The sequence below is a fragment of the Perca flavescens genome, chromosome 19, assembly GCF_004354835.1.
Source record: "Perca flavescens isolate YP-PL-M2 chromosome 19, PFLA_1.0, whole genome shotgun sequence".
Lineage (NCBI taxonomy): Eukaryota > Metazoa > Chordata > Actinopteri > Perciformes > Percidae > Perca > Perca flavescens.
In genome coordinates this window covers 14174997-14187019 of record NC_041349.1, presented here as the reverse complement: position 1 = coordinate 14187019, position 12023 = coordinate 14174997, and the positions used below count along the sequence as shown (strand labels likewise).

The window sequence follows — 12023 nt, the reverse complement described above, 5'->3', positions numbered from 1 at the left end:
AAATAAAATAATATTATAGTGATTTTTTTAAAATACCATGGTGATCGTTTATAGGTTTAGTGGAACAAGAGGAAAGCTGCACACTGCTGTTCACGCGAGCACGCACCAGTGCGCAGGCACGGAACTGGACGAGCTGCAAGGTGGGACGTGTAGTTTTTACACATGCAGCACTGAACCTTGTGTTTTCTACACTTGTGAGGGCCTACTGTCTCTATGAAGATGAGGTTGTTTGCTAGTTTAAGCTTTTAGGGGTTTCAAGATTTGGATAAGGATAAAGTTAATCGACTAATTGGGATTGTTTTTAGGTCATAGAGAGCTAACTACGGTGGCCGACAGGGGCAAACGCCCTGCAACTTCAGAAAACATGCAAATAGACAAAACACAAGCAAATTAAGAAAACAACTTCATTAATTTGACAACACATGTGCAGCATTCAGCAAACGCGCTGCATATACACACAACACAACCAAATATACAAACGCGCTGCAATTAAAAAACGATGCAAAAAGAAAAGCAAACGCCAAAAAAAGAAGCAATGCAAAAAGAAAAACAACTTCATTAATTTGACAACACATGCGCAGCATTCAGCAAACGCGATGTAAATACACAAAACACAACCAAATACATAAACGCGATGCGAATAAAAAACGCTGCAAAAAGAAAAGCACACAAACCCCGAAAACAAATGCAAAATAAAAACGCTGCATCCAGATTCCACAACGGAAGTTCTCCAGACCTCTAGAGGGAGCAGCTATAGTGGAACAGCTGGATTTATGACTCCTTTTCTGCCTTTTTATTAGAGTTGGGTATGGCTGCATATTAAAAAGAGAACTCCTGTCTCATGCCCTTATTAATAACATAATATAATATATTAGTAATATACAGTCTCTGCTCCCGTCTCAGCCAGGAGGCTGGTGCCGTGCTCGAGCTTCGACTTTTCAAAATAAAAGCTCGCGTTTGGTCGGCTCGTCTTCCTTTGGTGTTTTGGATGTTTTTGAGCTAAACAGTACGGCAATCATGCTAATGAATACAATAACTTTTTCAGGGATCTATTACTCACAACACAATGGAGCAAGCAAAGCAGTTTTGTCTTTATGTGCAGGCCGGATTTTATTCGATTTTATTATTTGCATCGCGTTTGCTGCATGCTGCGCATGTGTTGTCAAATTAATGAAGTTGTTTTCTTAATTTGCTTGTTTTTTGTCTATTTGCATGTGTTTTCTGAAGTTGCAGGGCGTTTGCCCCTGTCGGCCACCGTAGCTAACATTTAAAGATGCTGTATGCGTGATAATGAATGAAATAAGTATTTAAAAAAAATGAACCACCAGAAACAGGTCATCTCTCCATTTGTGTTGTTAAGGCAGGAAGCCCTCATTTATCTCATCTCAAGATATTGTAAAAGTGCCAACGACTTTTCCCCTCTGGACAGACATTTCAAGTTGTTATAAAAAAAAAAAAAATTACATAAGGTGAAATTGTTGTCTTCCAGTCTTGGGCTTCACATTGAGGCTTTGAAACATGGCTCACTGCTGCTAGAAAAGACATTTTATTAAAGTGCATACTCTTACTATAAAATCTATATAGGCTACCTGATTAGCAATGATGCTTAAAGCTGCATTTTGTGTTATTTATGTTGTTCAGTTGATATTCAAGATTAAATCAGTCACTTTATTGAAGCTATCTGTGTATGGTGCAGGCTGGCGAAACAGTAACAGTGACAATGCAGTTCATATTAGCCTATATTGCTTAGAGAAGTGTATTGAGTCATGTACAGGATATCCTGGCTGTTTGCCATCTGCCTCATCTTTTCAGTAATTGACAGCCTCCTACATTTCTCTAAATCACCAGAATAGAACATGTAACAAGGTGTAAAGCATTAAATTGAAGCACACACACACACACACACACACACACACACACACACAGAGAGAGAGAGAGAGAATCTGGTTGCACAGACAGTATGGGGGCGTGGTCGACCGCTCCAGGACAAACTGCTGACAGTTTCTTCTCTGGCAGCTGATCAGATCAAACAGCAGCAGGAGGACGTGGTCTGTACACAGACCGTAGGCTAAACAGATAACAACTCTAAAGTTTGTCTTATTTGCATTGGACACAACAGCGTTTTACATCCAGCTAGATTTTTTTTTTTTTTTTTTTTTAACTTGTTTTACTGTTAGACACTTTTGCACGTTTTGCACGGAGCTCACGGAGACCAAATGTCCCATGAATAGGCTACTCGCAGGAACAGTATAGGCTAACGATGATAATACGAAAGCCTGACTGACTGACTGAACTACAATATTTTGACAGGCTGTTCCTGGTACTGTATCTGCAGGACTCATGAGTGAGTTTTTAGCGACTCTTAGAGTCAAATGTTTACTTTTTACATAGCATTTATTGAAATTAGATCTTATATTATGGCTACATAGTGTGCGCATTTTCTGGTTTTATTTTCACTGCTTAAACAGTTATTTATAGAGCATTTGTAATTCAAGTGTCAAATATTACAAGTATAACTCGGTTTTTCAGCCTTTATACATGACTTCAAACCGACGGTCACAGGCCAAAACCCTCCTTTTCATGCGGAACCCATAATTGGAGACCTCACTGTGCCATCCACTTAACGTGCGCCCTCGACCGGAGTAGTAATGCAGCACGAGCGCCTGCTCAAAGTCTTGGTCATCGGCGATCTCGGAGTCGGTAAAACGTCCATCATAAAGCGCTACGTGCACCAGGTCTTCTCCCAGCATTACCGCGCCACCATCGGAGTGGACTTCGCCCTCAAGGTGCTCCACTGGGACCAGAGGACGGTGGTGCGGCTGCAGCTGTGGGACATCGCCGGTGCGTAAAAGTGTGGCTGAAAATGAACTGGTATACCCAGATTGTGTGTGATATATGGCATAAAAAACACCCGTATTTGAAGAATAGTTTATATTCACGCTTTATTTGCACAGTCAAATACGACTTCACTTGCTCACTGCCTGTTTAAGGGTCACACAATAATGTTTAAAGTAGCCCACAGCAGGGACGTGAACAGACATTTTGGGAGGCAGGGGCTCAAATGAAAAAAGGGCACTTTTTATAATAAAAAAAAAAAAAATGTTTTAAATTTAAACAAAACTTCCAATTTATTTTAATCGGAACTCAACAAATGCTAATCTCTCAACTGGATATTTTTATTTTTCATTCAATAAATACATTTGTTTTGCATTATATACAATACAATACACTTTACATTGTGCGCAAACAGGAATACATTTATTCATTTATAAAAAAGAAAAGACAAAAAGAAGCTCCCCAGAAAAAGGGCACTTTCTCTCGAGGAAGAAAAAGGTCAGGTGCTCAAGCCTCCTTTGATGTGTGCGCGTGCCTGGTCCACAGACATTGTGTTAGGTTAAGTTTTTTGAAAATAGTATTAAGATTAAGGCGACCTAAATCAACGGAATCAGACATCATAGCCTGTAATTTATTCAGTTGTTCTAAAAACATGCACGGTTCTTTATTTTGTCCTAAATGTTCATGGCTCCTGCACTCTTTATACTACTTTCTTTAGTATAAACAAAACTCATGTAGGGTACTCAAACATAACATCAAGTCAATTTTGTGAGATTATAATCATGTAAGACATACTTGTGTATATGGGTTAGGTTTAGTGCAATTACGTTTGTTTTTGATTAACCAATTATTAATCATTTGGTCAAAATAAATGGGGAAAAAATGCTGTCACAATTTCCCAGAGATCAAGGTGGCATCTTTAAAATGTCTTTAAAACCCATAGACAGTCAGTTTATAATGATATGTGACAAAGAAAAGCAGTACATCCTCACATTTAAGAGACTGGAACTAGAGAATGGCATTTTACTTTACTCTCTTTACTCTCTCTTTTTGTTTAAAAAATGATTAATCAATTATCTAAAAAGTGGCTGGTTATTTTTTTTCTCGATGGATTCCTTTTTATAGGTTCAGGTGTTTAAAAGTGATATCAAGGGCTTTTGTATTTTAAGATGATAAGATATGTTTTGCCATAATGTTAATTGACATGCACTGTTTGTGGATTTTGTTAGACTTGTACATATTCTACTTTTTCATGACATACATATCAAAAGACATATTTCACACTCAGTTAGCACTAGAGAAATCAGTATGATTTAGCTAATTGGCAAATTGGAACTTGACTAAACTTCTACTTGTCACCTGTAGTTAATTGAGTATCAACATTGGACTTTCCAAGTAAAATCCAACCAAGAAGCAAATACACATTACAGTAATCTGGATTTTCTCACACACTGGCTGCATCTTGCTGACTTCATCCAACGATGATGTTGCATAATATGAGAAGTGACCGCCTAGAACATGTGGTTAACTTATGTTTCTGCAGATGAAATGTTGAGTTTACCCTCCAGTATATTCCATTGCCTACCAGACTAGGTAAAAGTAAAGCTTGTTGTAATAATCTCTCCCTAATTGCATGTAAGTCAATGTTCGCTTTCCTCGTCTCTCAGCTGTCACACACTTTACATTACATTACATTCATTAAGCTGATGCTGTTATCAAAAGCAACGTACAAAAAGTGCATTCAACCATGAAGATGCCACCCAAAAATAGCAAGAAAAAAAGCACATACAATTATTCAAATAAGCAAAACTGACAACTACAACTACAACTGAGCGTATGGGAGTTGAATGATATGATCGCTGATAAGAGCCGTCATTTACATGAAGACGTCCGGCTGACGGACTTCAGACCAGTAACTGGCCTCACACTGGAGTCACGGTTATACTCGGTCTAAAGTCATAATTGCATTACTGTTTTGTGTCAGTGAGTTTATCTGAATGAAGTGAAGTCTCGGCTTACTTGTTCATTAGCTGACCCTTACAACAGTTGCAAGTTTTTTTGCATCGTAACAATTGCAATATTCTTTTAGCTACAGGTGTAAAGATAAAATTAGTTAAGTACATTTTTATACCATCAACACAAAAACGTCAATTTAGGACATCTTTTTTACCACCCTGGAAGTTAGCTTCACTCATTGCTCAAGGTGTAAATTTCCTATTAAAGTTTTGTCTTGGAAGACAATTGGCTTGTAAACACTTAAAGCACAGACTGCATATTCATAGGTTTTGTTCAATAAGATAATCTCCACAGATATACACAATTGTAACTGTATTTGAACCACACACACTCAATTACAGGACAATTAAAAAAACAGATAATTGTGAAGCTCGAAAATTCACAGTGGAGGTATTTAAAAGAGATGCACTTTATTTTCTTGCCGATAGTTGGATGAGAATATCAATACCGTTTTCATATTTGTACAGTAAGCTACAGCCAGCGGAGACTGTTAGCTTAGCTTAGCATAAAGAGTGGAGGCAGGACCAAACCACGCCCCGTGAAGTGCGCCGGGCTTTGAAGCAAATTGAACATAGTGACCAAACAGCGGAATTACAACTTCTGTGTCCGTCACGTGATGCCCTCTATCCCAAAATGACTTTTTCCAATAGACTTACATGGCAAAAGAGACATCTGTAAATCAGTGGATACATTTTTTTGAGCATCACAACCCTCGTGAAATGACTTGTTTCACCATCAGAATTTTATCCATATTGTCTGGTAGCATTTGGAAAGTCTAGAACAGTGGTTCCCAACCTGGGGTCCGGGCACCCCCAGGGGGGGCGGCAAAGATCACAGGGGGGGCGCGAGTCTTTATCTGGTTTGAGGTTGAGGTAAAAAAAAAAAATATTTGCACGTTAAACAAATTATGATAATACACTAGAATATATAATGTATACAAAAGTCTGTATAAAAACTATATATTCTGTTGTATCCTCGTTTTTCCTGCTGCCACGGCATCACTATTTTATGAATGAAAGATGGTGGAGAAACGTAACATTGCTGATAACTGCTCTGTGTCAAAAAAGAAAGTAAGGCTCTATTTCCAGAGTTACCTCAACTTCGGTTTTGGGGGAGGGGGGGGGCTCGGCTTTTCTTAGGCATGAGTAGGGGGGGGCGCCAAGGAAAAAAGGTTGGGAACCACTGGTCTAGAAGATCCACATGAATAAATCATTTAATCCCCATTCAAGTTAGCGGAGAGCTGAACTGGAAGTAGCCAGTTCGGCCAGCGGAAGTTTCTAGTGCGCCTTCTCTATGGGCCGCATAGTGAGGAAGCAGTACCGATCATCCAGGTAATTTTATACATGGTTTTGGCTCGATGAAGGCTTCATGCACCACTGAGAAACTCTCAAAGGAATGAACTGGGCTCCGCCTCAAACACTGTATCCAGTTCTTATAATATATTCATGGGTCAAACACGCATAAGCTTTAACCCCGCCTAAAATGATCACTTTTCAGTTGCCTTTGAAAAGAGCTAGCCTAGCTAGCTGTTTCTAGTCTGTGCTAGCTAGCTAGCTAGCTAGCTCATGCTGAGCTAGGCTTACTGTGTCCGAGTGCTTTGTAGCTTCAAATTTACTGGACAGACATGAGAGGGATATCAATCTACTCATCTAACTCTCAGCAAGAAAGCAAATAAAAGTATTTCCCAAAACTAGTCCTTTAGCGTGATTGTTAGGAAAAAAATGTATTGTGCTAAACTGTCACTATGCAAGTTTTTTACTCAGCTGATTTTATATATATATATATGTATGTGTATGTATGTGTATATATATATATATATATATATATATATATATATATATATATATATGTATATTTATATGTGTATTTATGTGTATATATATATATATATATGTATATGTGTATGTATGTGTATATATATATATATGTGTGTGTGTGTGTATGTTAAAGGCAAAACCTCCACTGGAAATCGAGCAATTGAGACCTGAGAGTAAAGTTAACTTCCAGGTTGATATCATCATGAGCCCCATCAAACAGGAAGCTAGCAAAACCACATTTGAAAAAGTGATACCGTTCTTATAATGCATCCATGAGTGATACAGACAAATGTTTTGGCGTTGTGAAGTTCTGTTGTAGTGCTGATGCTAGAAAGATGTAGAAACTGACCTTACATATTTTATACTGACAATTAGCTAATAAAATATAGCAGCGGTTTTGATGCAAGAAGTTTGAAATTTTGACATTAAAACACCACCTTTTATGAACTTATTTTTGATGGGTTTCAGGTTTTCGGGCTAAGCTAATGTCTGTAGGAGGGTTATGGAGCTACAAAGTCAAAAACTTGATCACTATTGGACAGAAGCTGTGACTGTTATCACTGACCAGATAGTGTTAAGAAAGAGTCTCACACTTGGTGAATGAAAGATAACTTCTGCTGTAAGGAGACTGCTGTATGTGTGTGTTCAGTGTTATGGCCTGTAAGGCAGAGGGTGTTTTTTGTATCAGCTGTTGACTTATTGCGTAGGTCATGTGCAGTGTGTGTGTATCAGATGCTCACTTGCTGATTCACGACTATATTAGGATCATGTGGAGGAAGTTAGCGTCCAGGATAAAGACTTATTCATACATCCATTTACACACGTGGTCACACACGTACTTGCATGCAACAAAAGATGCATCTTTCTGCATGCACATACATAGTTTAACAACATTTGATTTAAATTCAATCAATTAATCAATTAGTTGATTGACAGAAAATCAACTATTTTCATAATGAAAATGATAGTTTAAGTGATTTGTTTTCAAGCAAAATGCCAGACCGAGGCTTGTTCCAGCTTCTCAAATACAGCAAATTAATCAATAATTAAAGTTAGTTGCTGCCCTAAATTGTCTTTAGATAATGAGGTATTTAGATGAGAGATAAAGAGTCATGTCTTAAAGAATTAATAATAATCATCTCACTTTGAATTTAGAAGAAGTGTCCTTTGTTTGTATTTTAAGTTGGTCTGTAATCAAGTTTAGCTTAGAGCTAAGAAAAGTAGGTGTCTCATAATTAATGACTTTTTGAAACTCCTAAATGGTTAACAAAACCCTACACAAAAATAACACAGACCGTGGAAACAGTATTTATTCTGTAATCTTCTTCTTCTTTAAAAGGGCAGGAACGCTATGGCAACATGACCCGTGTGTACTACAGAGAGGCGGTAGGAGCCCTCGTCGTCTTCGACATGACCAGACTGTCCACATTTCAGGCCGTGCTCAAGTGGAAAGGAGACCTGGACTCAAAGGTAAATACGCTCACATGAGAGGAGGTGGAGGTAGAAAGAGACTTTGTGAAGGATCTTATTTAGTTGTCTTGTATCAGCATCTTCCCTCTTCTTGTCTACTTCTGCTTCAATCATGATTCGCCACATTATACAGGAAGTCTTTTTATAACCTTGACAGACAGAGTGAGGACTTGCTTTATTGTTCACTGCACTGGAACAGAGTAAAGTAAGCTTGTGTTGGATATGTTTTTTCACTCACAGTATTTTCTTACAGTTGTGTTTTTCTTACCCCAAGTTGCTCCCGATGCTGTGCCATCGGAGTGTAAATGAGTGTGAATGATTATCTGATGAGCAGGTGGTTGTACGGCAGCCTCGGCCTCAGTGTATGAATGTGTGTGAATGGTGAATGGTTCCTGTACTACGTAAAAGCCCTTTGAGTAGTTGTTAAGACTAGAAAAGCACTATATAAATACAGTCCATTTACTGATGGTTAATATATTTGAGTCACTTCCATTAGGTCGCCCTTAGCAACGGGACACCAGTTCCAGCCGTTCTATTGGGCAACAAGTGTGACCAGCGGAGTTTGTGCCCCAAGCTGCCCAAACTGGAGAACTTCTCCAGAGAGTACGGATTCATCGGCTGGTACGAAACCTCTGCCAAAGTAAGACGTGATTGTCTTCTGTGTTTGAGTCCTTATGTCTTGCAAATATTGTTTTAACCTGTGATCTGTCTCTGTCTCCGTCTCCCTCTCACACTTGTCTTGTCTTTTCTCTCTGTAAACAAATGTCACTGCAAATTTTGTCAGTGTATTGCTTACAGTATTAGCCTTCTGTGTCACACACTCCATCACACTTCTTTTCTCTTGCTATTTTTTGCTATTGCACCGGTATTTTCTTCTCTCCCTTATTTTCATATTTTCTGCTTTTAAAGCTGCACTAGTCAACAGTTTATGTAAAAAGATAACAATAAAAATCACAAAATGTAAAAGTTCTTTTGTCTGCTACAGTCACCAACAGCAAGCTTTTTCTTCACACAGAAACAGTTCAGAATTAAAGCCAAAACTTACCCCTTAAACCCCTTTGGTTGCTTTTTGTCGCCGCCAACGTGCAGTAACACGGTTATCTGCTGCAGCTAAAATTAGCTAGCCTAGAAATCTAGATGCACCCTAGCGGCAGCAAATTGAATTTTCAGCCAGGTTGGGTCTAGGCGCTCTCCGTTGACTTGCGAGCTGGAAAAACCAAAATCTGGTCAGACCAATCACATCGTGTATAGAGTCGGTGGGCGGGACTTATGGCTGCTGCTGCTGGGAACAGTGGGCTTCTGGAAGACTTGGAGTTCAGCTTTTCTTTGAGAAAACAACAAAGAACGGCACAGAAGTCATTCTTAAAAAAGGAAAATGTGTTCAGAGTTTTGCCGACCGGATATGGCAAAAGTTTAAAGTTTAAACTATCAACTAGCTCCGCTACCTTCTCTGCCTGGTTGTAGCACTATCCTATTGCGTGCAGAGGGAATTTGAAAGACAACCGTTTATCCCGCCCCTCGGATCGAGTGGTGAGTTCCCAGACCCAACATCTTGATGTGGGTCTGGCTTGTCAGGCTAAAAATTAGCAACACTAAACTGCATATTCATTTTTAACCGAGAACGTAGAAGAGAAGTGAAAAAGGTTTTGTGGACAAGCAACTTTGTGTGCTGCATCTGTTTTATTTGATTGATTCAATTATATTTATCTACTTATTCAATGAATTCATATTTGAAGATGCAAACATTTTACAGGGCACAATGGAGAACATTTTTAGATTGATCTCTTTTCTCTGCTTCCATTTGTCCAATACAGATAATCTGCAAACTGCCAAAAACAGCACGATAATCGGTCTATGTCCAGTTGGTGTTTTTTTATTTCTTGGGCTTTTCCGCCTTTTAATTTTTGACAGGACAGCTAGGTGAGAAAGGGGGAAGACATGCAGGAAATCATCACAGGTTGGATTCAAACCCTGGACCTCTGCGTCGAGGCATAAACCTCTCAGTATATGTGCGCTTGCTCTACCCACTGATCCAAACTTTTCTTAAACAGTCTCCAGAAATCTGTGAACTTTTGGCTGTGCATTTTTTTTTCTGGACGAGGATCACACTTTTTAAAATGTTGCTGCACAGTTTTGATGTTTTCTAACCCAAAACGGAAGACAAAGAAGAGATTAAAACATCTGCCATTGTTTAGGCTTTTTAGTATTGACAGAAATTGTCACTACCCGACAAGTAGCCTACAAGAACCTGCTAACGAGAGACTTCTGTAAAATAAAAATGGACCTGCATAACGAAGTTCGTTCACTGCTGGCTACAAGTTAGCAATCAAACACAACAAAGGCTGTCACTTGAATGGCGTTTTGAGCTAACGTTAGCAATCAAACAATCATAGATAGCTAAAACGTTTTTGAAATGATTTCCATCTTCTGTTATAGTTTGGAATGAGAAAAGTTTATTATTTCATGGATTTCACAAATTTCAGTATGACACGTTATGCCGTAAACCATTTAAATCTGAGCATGCGCAACTCACACTTGCACTCGACTCACATCGGGTAGTGACAGAAATCTTTATAAAAAATATCTAGCTTGCTCAGTACATCATCCTTCTCTAAACCTTCACCGCTGTGCTCTCGCTTCAGGACAACACCAACATTGATGCAGCCATCACATGCTTGGTGAAGAGCATCATGACTGCGGAGGATGAGAGAGCCTTGCGTGACGGCACCACCGCCGGCAGAAGCGAACCGGAAGGCAGCGTTCTGGTTCTGCCTCGCTTCGACTACAACACAAAGGAGAAGGGACTCAGTGGGTGTTCAGGATGCCCCTCGCTTAAATCCAGAGACAGGGAAAACGACTGAAGGACGGAGGGGTGGACGGGTCTAACCCAGTAGACTGGAAAGAGATTGCTTTGTTAAAGGATTAATACGTTGTAACTTAGATAAGATGCCTCCCCTTCCTGCCTCCCTTTTATCCTCACAAATGCATTTCTTCAGAGATGTTAGAGGAAACAGTTTAAGAGTTTTTTTTTTTTCTGAAAAATCCATTATATAATTAAATAATTATAGTATTTGGGAGAACAGAAATTGAGTCAAAAATGTGTTCACCATTGAGGAAATCTGTTCTCAGACAAAAGTAATACTGAAATGTTTTATGGATTTGATCGTCTGAAAACCAGGTTTTTATAAATGATATAACTTTATTTACAGACTCACATTCAAATATAAAAGTACACATAACATATTACAGGAAGGGTACACACAAACATAAAAACATACAGACATATTGTCTACCACATATTACATAAAGGAAACAACATTTTTAGGCTTGAGACAGATGAATTTTACAAGAACTTTTTGTTTTGTAACATGATGAAAGTCAATTCCATATATAACTATTTTATTTGTGTATTTTATAAGTTCACATTTATCCGTCACACGTCTTTTCTATTTCTGTTCAGAACATTTCAGAGGTCTTTTTTTGTGCTTTAATGCTTTTGTTCTACAAAAGACGTGCTTTTTTCATCGGGCTTTGAAAGCAAGATAAACTGCATATGTTTAAAATTAAAAAGCCAAGAAAACCTGTTCTGTCCACAACTGTTTTGAAAATGATATGTCTAATGTTTTATCTCACTCTGTCTGTCTCTCACAGTGCTATGTAAGCAGCTGTTTTACTGATTCTAGATGTATTGATATTTTATTTGAGATAAATTAAAAGGGGGGGGTTGTTTTGTATCTTGAGTGTACTAAATGCAGTTTAACTGTCACAACACACGTAAGCTTTCTGAGGCAAAAGGGTTGATTCTTTTGCATGTTTACACTACAGTTTGAGTTCAGTTACAGATAATCATCTGAGGACTAAAAGGCACCCTGTGGAGTTTTTTTT

General features: G+C 38.6%; 1 protein-coding gene across 1 annotated transcript; it reads left to right on the top strand.

The window, feature by feature from the left end:
* Positions 1-2502: 2502 nt before the first annotated feature.
* zgc:162171 (ras-related protein Rab-38) lies at positions 2503-11808 on the top strand. The gene is made up of 4 exons (XM_028563991.1): positions 2503-2841; positions 8008-8138; positions 8635-8778; positions 10781-11808. Exons 1-4 carry the CDS (start codon positions 2649-2651, stop codon positions 10997-10999), a joined length of 687 nt encoding a protein of 228 aa, XP_028419792.1. The 5' UTR covers positions 2503-2648; the 3' UTR covers positions 11000-11808.
* The last annotated feature ends 215 nt before the right edge of the window (positions 11809-12023 follow it).

Bases quoted from the DNA above. Each gene is read 5' to 3' on its own strand.
- zgc:162171 (XM_028563991.1), top strand. From the start codon at position 2,649: ATGCAGCACGAGCGCCTGCTCAAAGTCTTGGTCATCGGCGATCTCGGA. The intron at 2,842-8,007 runs GTGCGTAAAAGT...CTTCTTTAAAAG, and splicing joins GCAGCTGTGGGACATCGCCG to GGCAGGAACGCTATGGCAAC. The intron at 8,779-10,780 runs GTAAGACGTGAT...CTCTCGCTTCAG, and splicing joins GGTACGAAACCTCTGCCAAA to GACAACACCAACATTGATGC.